Consider the following 7,702-nt stretch of genomic DNA (forward strand, 5'->3'; position numbering starts at 1 on the left):
TACATTGTAGATTGTCACTGAAGGCATCAAAACTATGAATGAACACATGTGGAGTTATGTACTTAACAAAAAAAGGTTAAATAACTGAAAACATGTTTTATATTCTAGTAACTTCAAAACAGCCACCCTTTGCGCTGATTACTGCTTTGCACACTCTTGGCATTCTCTCGATGCGCTTCAAGAGGTAGTCACCTGAAAAGAGCTTCAAGCACACCTGTGAAGTGAAAGGCTGTATAAATAAAATTAACTTACTATAGTGATATATTACGGGTACATAAAAAGTTAAAGTACCAATGATAGTCACACACACACACTAGGTGTGGCGAAATTATTTTCTGCATTTGACCCGTCACCCTTAAACACCCCCTGGGAGGTGAGGGGAGCAGTGAGCAGCAGCGGTGACTGCGCCCGGGAATAATTTTTGGTGATTTAACCCCCAATTCCAACCCTTGAGGCTGAGTGTCAAGCAGGGAGGTAATGGGTCCCATTTTTATAGTCTTTGGTATGACTCGGCCGGGGTTTGAACTCACGACCTACCGACAGCCCTTTGAGACACTTGTGATTTAGGGCTATATAAATAAACATTGATTGATTGATTGATTGATTGATCTCAGGGCGGACACTCTAACCATGTACAATGATGTCTACAATATATCATATTTAAAATCAGAATCATGTTTTGTCTTTAAATAAGGTTTAAAACATGAGATAATGTCGTATATTGTATTATGTAAATTGTTATTCGTAAATGACGCTCTAGTCTTACACCCAGGTGCATGTAACTTACACAATAACAATGTAAAGTGCTTTGAGTCACGAGAGAAAAGCGCTATATATAATTCACATTTCACATATAAAGAAGAGTGGGCAAATTGACATTTGTAAATTAATATTGGCAGTATGTGTAAATATACAGTAATGGTTAATGGATATTGGAAAAAGTTGTACCATGTTCTTCAGTAGATCTGTCATGTTCAACCCCTGGTAAAAAAAAATACATCAAAAATAACCTTCTAATGTCTTCACATAATAGCAATGTAACATTTAAACAAGACAAAAATTTGTGATACATATCGTTATCGACTGATATGAATGAATATGAATTGGGATACGATTTTTTTTCTTCCATATCTCCAAGCTCCAGGCTACACTGACATGTTGCACAGACAATGTTTTGACATTTGACCTTACTCCTGATATTAACTCAAAACAATTCTTTAACCTCTTAAGGCCCAAGCTGTTTGTTTACATGCTTTTTTATTTCTCTTTGCTATTTGGGCTTATTGGACCTTAATTAGAATAAAAACTAAGAATCATCTTTTTATATGATGTACTTAGTCTATAAGTAACAAACCGTGTAGGGCTGGGCGATAAAACAATAACAATATATATCGCGATAGACATGTGATCAATATCAATAGAAAATGGGGTCGATAGAACGTTCGATAATTTCACTGAGTTCTTTAGAAAAAATAGGAAGAAAGGCAGAGCCGGAACCGCACGGCATTCTGGGGGGTGTAGGCAGATGAAGGGCTTTGGCCTCTCGACCTATCACGGCCGAGCCTGAACCGCAAGGCATTCTGGGAAATGCTAATAGGAAAAAAAAAAAAGCAACAACGGTTAGCTGACGACGAGGAGTGAAACCAAACGGGAATATGAGCGCGGCAGCACGAGAGGAAATTGTAAATAAAAAAGGAAACGTCACGTCACCAGTTTGGCAGTATTTTGGATTTTTTTAAATCCGATACGAATCAGAGTAATACTGTCTGCACACTTTGAAAGGTCGTCGTCCCGACCAAGTCTGGGAACACGACAAACTTATTTTACCACCTGAGCCGCTCTCACCCGCTGGAGTACAGCAGTATCAAACAGTCTGTTGTTGCCGCAGACAGTATTACTCGGCAGCAGTGCCATACGACACAAATTCAAAACGTTATAAAGAAATAACGGATGCAGTGGTGTATCAATTAGCGAATGACATGCTACCGCTCAGCATAGTTGAGAAGTCTGGGTACAAGAATCTCATACACGTGCTCGACCCCCGTTATGTTCTACCTGGCCGAAAGCACTTTTCCAAGACAGCTATTCCTAAGCTTTACACAATGTGCAGGGAATCCGTGGAAAAGGAGATACTGAAGTTGGTTTGATTTTCCCATAAATGACTGAAGAGAGTAACAGGTTTTTTTGTCACAGATGTTCAGACGCAAGTTTATTCCGATGTTTACAATATTCTGTAAGACATGTTTGTTTCTGCTTGCTTAATGTGACTGTTATTTATTTGCATATATTGTTACCAATATGGCTTTAAAGCCTGAGTTGTACACTACTCATTTCTTAATTACAATACTTTGCACATTTTGTTGGATTAAGCATTTATTTAATGTCAATATTTGCACATCGACCAGTATTTTCTTTTATCTGACTGTTTTTCATAATGCTGACCTCGTTCTAAAGGTTAAAGGTTATATTTAAAATAAAAGTATTTAAATTCAGCCTTTTTTCTCCTGGTCTTTATTTAGAATAGGGGTTTTTTTTTAATCAATAATTATCGATATCGACTGATATGAAACACTTATATCGTGATACATTTTTTAGTCATATCGCCCAGCCCTAAACAAACGTGTACTTCATGTTAGTGACATGCTAATTCTTATTTTTACACTTTTTTTTCCAAATTCCATTGTATGTTATACTCTTTTGACACCACCAGGTGGCAGTATAAGTGTCCACATAAGGGCCATAAGACCCCAATTCAGTAGTGTACACAATTTGGAAATAAGAACTAAAAGGTGCTGTCCACGCATGTGGCCACTAAGCCTTTAAAGGTTTTAAGTAGTAGCAAACATGGCTCCTCAGCTACGTGCCATGTTTCTTAACGTACTGTATGTTACTTATAATAATATTTCTCAGAAGGCGTCATACAAGTGTAGCCTTTTGAATGATGCCAGGATTATGTCAAGGCACCTTGTTTTTGTAAATGTCATTCTTCTGTTGACTGACGAGAGTTTAACAATGACTGTTCTAGGCATCAAGATCCCAGAGAACTGCGTGGCCCGAGTGCGTGAGGAGCTTTTACTAATGGACGAGGAGGTGAAAAAGCGGCGCAAGGAGAGGGAGAAAGCAGGCCCTGGAGCAGCGTCTGGCTGAGGAGCGCATGCGTAAAATGGAGCAGGAGAACAAGCACCTCCTGGCTAATCTATTTAGCCAGAAACCCGTGGCCAACCAGTCCCTGGCCCAGTCGCTCCTTCAGAGCCAGATCCTCAAACAAAAACTGAACCCGCTACAAAAGACACGGATGGCGAGCATCTCTCAGCTCCAGAGGATGCAGGTGGCCCACAACCAGGCCGCCTTGCAGCAGAGTCAAGGTCTACTGACTTTACATAGAAACCCCTCTCAAAGTCAGCAACTGACTCTGAACAGCTGGCCCAGCAAGTCCTCCAAGCAGGCCCTGCACAACACGGTCAGCCATAGCTCCAATTTCTCCCAGTTTTACCCCCAGTCATTTTTACATACGTTCCCCCAGCTGAAAAAACCCGCCCGTCCCCGTCCATCAGACCACACTCTCCACCGGTTTGTCCTCACAAAAGTCCCAGGACGAAATCCTCGACTTGACGTGAGCTCGCCGTCCCCTTTGCCGGACAGCACGGCGGAAAGCGGGTTGGGCCTGAACAACCTCGCGGGGCCCTCTGGGGCTTTCGTGGACGACTTCGGCCTGGAGTCACTTATCTCGCAGAACGCCCAGCAGCTCCCGCCGCCGCCGCCTCTGGTTCTGCAGCAGCCGCAGAACCTCAGCATGCTGGGCAACAACCACCAGGACCTTTTAGACCTATTTGACCTGCCCATCTCCCCCCAGATGCCCACGCAGAAAGCCAGCCCATCATCCTCCGCCTCGTCCAGCTCCTCCTCGATGTCCTCCACCTCCTCCCACGTCTCCCCCCTCGTGCAAACCTCCCCGCTCTTCTCCAACCCGCCTCCTTCCTCCTCCTCTTTGTTTGCCAACTCCTCTTCCCGCTTCTCCTCCAACTATCTCCTCCCCCAGTCAGACTCTCTCCCCCTTAACGGCCACTGCAGCTCCGGCGCTCTTGACGTGCGCGAGGCTCTGAACAGCATGCTGCAGGCGGGGCCGGACCGCAAGTCCGTCATTCACTACCGGCAGCAAGACTGAGAGTGGCTCATTATCACTCTTTAATGGCTTTTAAGCAGATTTTAACACTGCTGTTTCCCATCCAAAGTTGGACCCCTAAACCCCTCAGGACCTCCTAGTCACATCACTGCCTGTCCTGCTCCCAGTCTTCTCTTCCCGCCTCCTCTTGGTTGCTACGGTGACTACAAACGCCAGCACCAAAGTGTGTCCTCCACTGCTTAAAGGCAGCTGTAAACGTTAAACTCACATGAACAAAAAAAAAAAAAAAAACACTTGTTCATCCTCGCATAGAGTCCTTTAATAGACCCTTTTTCCACTCCCCTCATTTGACGAGGTATCGGACCTTGCTGGAAGCAAAACCTGAACACGTTTTAGCTCGACCCGAGACGCAAAAAGGTGACGAGGAACTGGAATACAAGAGGAAGAAATCTTAGCTGACAAACCGTGAAATGCCTCCGTTCCCCGACACGCTCCCTCTTGTTTGCGTCCACGTCCCCCCCTTCCCACCCCCCCGCCGCTCGTGTTAAAGGAAACGGGGAGCAGCAGTCTGCAAACAGTGCCTTCCGAGAAATCTATAAATGCAGTCTTTAAAACAAAAAATTCCATGTAGCCTAATGTATAGATTTGTATTTTAATTTAAATATATTTGTATTTAACTTTTTCGTCCCTTTTTGCGTTGTCCTTTTGTGTTACACTATGCTGGTAGCGGGTTCCAAAAGAGGCCTCCGTGAAGCCTTGACTGCGTGTGTGCGTGCGCGTGTGTGCGTGTGTCTGTGTGTGTGTTTGCCGAAAAAGTGCACGATACCGTGTAGCGTACAACAACACCAACAAGCGCGAACAGAACAGATAGCATCCAAATATATAACCCCCTTTTTTTAATAGACGAAATAACAGAGAGATTTCAACTCCTGGCGTGATTTGATTACCAATTCTCAGGAACGTCTCAAGTGCTTTTGGTGGTGGTGTTTTTTTTTTGTTTGTTTTATGTGTGTATTTCTGACCATCAATATAAACGTGTCTGTCATGAAATGACACTGAGACATTGAAACTGTTTTTTTTTTTTAATTGTCTTGATGTCTGGAAAGAAAACCCTGCAAGCAGAAACTTTGATTATTCGGTATTAAAGTCACTGCTTCTTCATCCATTTCATTACTTTCAAGTGTCATAACGCTAGCAGGTGCTCCAAATAGACACGCTGTATATTTGTGTGCATGTGCACGCCCCTAAAACCAAGTTATTTTGACTGATGTGGGCCCCCAGCACCCTTGAAAAGAGCTAGATAAGCACATGCACACGCATTATGTTTGTTCCATACCCTTTTTCTCGTCTATTTCGACCACCTTAACATTTTTCCTGGGGTGCATGTTGGCGAGTGCTTCCCTTATTTTCCATCAATTGCCCCTATTTTGAAACACAAATGTTGACAAGTATTTGTTCCTCTGGCCATTTATTTATTGATAATAACATAATAGAAATACACTAAAAGATTTCCAACAAGTCCAATTCCACATTACACCCGCTCCCTACATGAGCACATGCATGTGGCAACATTGACATGTTGTATAATTAAAATGATCACTCCTCTCGCCAGTTATCGATGATATCCGCCGCCTTGTACCCCAGAAGTAAACTCAGCTATTTGAAACAAGCCACAAAATTCAAAGCCTTTGACATGTTTGCTCACCACCGAGCGCAGGTGTGTTATTTTGGTAATGTGATTGCTCCTCCCACCAGTTAATGATAACCGGTACACTTGCTCATGCACACATTTCCGTGACATATATGTCATCTAATGAATCAGTTACATATGGTAACCAGTAGGGCCGTAAATCATCTTCTTCAATTTGATTCGATTCTTGGGGGTAACTATACGATTCAGAGTCAATTCTCAATTCAAACTAATTTTCGATTCAAAATCAATACTATTTTTTCAATAACATTGTGTGCCAGTTGTAGGACTAACTACATTCCTCCATTAAATAGACAAACAGTTATATTACTTCAAAGAAAACTATTTTTGTTTAACCAAATGCTACCCAAATATTTAATAAAGTCAAATACAAATAACAATAATAATAGAGTATCCTTCTCTTTTCTAAAGTAAACCTGTACAGCAGATAATATCATCTACATCAGCAATAGGATTTTCGTGTGTGGCTGGAAAGGACCTATATATATATATATATATATATATATATATATATATATATATATATATATATATATATATATATATATATATATATATATATATATATATATGTATATATTAGGTCAGGAAAAAACACAGAGGCTAATTCATCCCTACAAGCCTGTTTTGCAGGTTTCCCTGCTCTTCAGGGGAGTATATATATACATATATATATATATATATAATTTTATGGGGGAAAAAAAGAAATATATATATATTTTTTTTTTCTTCCTAAAATTATATATATATATATATATATATATATATATATATATATATATATATATATATATATATATATATATATATATATATATATATATATATATATATATATATAATATATTTTATTTTTTTTTCTTTCCTAAAATTATATATATATATATATATATATATATATATATATATATATTATAACTCCCCTGAAGGGCAGGGAAACCTGCAAAACAGGCTTGTAGGGATGAAATAGCCTCTGTGTTTTTTCCTGACCTAACATATATATATATATATATATATATATATATATATATATATATATATATAAACTACCAGCTTTCATCATAGGAAAAAAATTAACAACTCAAGCCACAAAGTCAAAGCCTTTGACACGTTGCAGCGCAAGTTATTGCATAACAGTTGTTTGCATAATAGGAAGAAAAAAAACTACACAGCTCAATCCACAAAGTCAAAGCGTTTGGCACGTTTGCTCACGAACAAGCATGGAATAAAGGTGTGTTTTATTGTTAATGTGATTGCTCCTCCCACCAGTTTTTTATGGTAACGACCGCCTTTGCAGAATAAATAAATAAATAAAAAAAGGACTCAAGCCACAAAGTCAAAGTGTTACACATGTTTGCTCACTAACGAGCACACAATAAAGATGTGTTATATTGTTAATAGGATTGCTTGTCCCACCAGTTATTTATAGCAACCACCACGCTGCATAATAGGAAAAAACTAAACAACTCAAGCAACAAAGTCAAAGTGTTACACATGTTTGCTCACTAAGGAGCACACAATAAGGATGTGTAATATTGTTAATAGGATTGCTCGTCCCACCAGTTATTTATAGCAACCACCACGCTGCATAATAGGAAAAAACTAAAACGCACAAGCAACAAAGTCAAAGCGCTAGACATGTTTGCTCACTAACGAGCACACAATAAAGACGTGTTATATTGTTAATATGATTGTACATCCCACCAGTTATTTATAGCAACGACCACGCTGCATAACAGGAAAAAACTAAACAACTCAAGCAACAAAGTCAAAGTGTTACACATGTTTGCTCACTAATGAGCACACAATAAAGATGTGTTGTATTGTTAATATGATTGCTCGTCCCACCAGTTATTTATAGCAACCAC

General features: G+C 40.0%; 1 protein-coding gene across 1 annotated transcript in view; it reads left to right on the forward strand.

Moving 5' to 3' along the window:
- Positions 1–6,316, forward strand: part of LOC133644496 (protein strawberry notch homolog 2-like) — a 116,694-nt gene extending 110,378 nt beyond the window's left edge. The window contains 4 exon segments of the mRNA XM_062039017.1: positions 3,026–3,117; positions 3,119–3,538; positions 3,540–3,612; positions 3,615–6,316. Of these exon segments, the coding sequence (XP_061895001.1) occupies positions 3,026–3,117; positions 3,119–3,538; positions 3,540–3,612; positions 3,615–4,165 (1,136 nt within the window). The 3' untranslated portion in view covers positions 4,166–6,316.
- The last annotated feature ends 1,386 nt before the right edge of the window (positions 6,317–7,702 follow it).

The sequence above is a fragment of the Entelurus aequoreus genome, linkage group LG27, assembly GCF_033978785.1.
Source record: "Entelurus aequoreus isolate RoL-2023_Sb linkage group LG27, RoL_Eaeq_v1.1, whole genome shotgun sequence".
Taxonomy (NCBI): Eukaryota; Metazoa; Chordata; class Actinopteri; order Syngnathiformes; family Syngnathidae; genus Entelurus; species Entelurus aequoreus.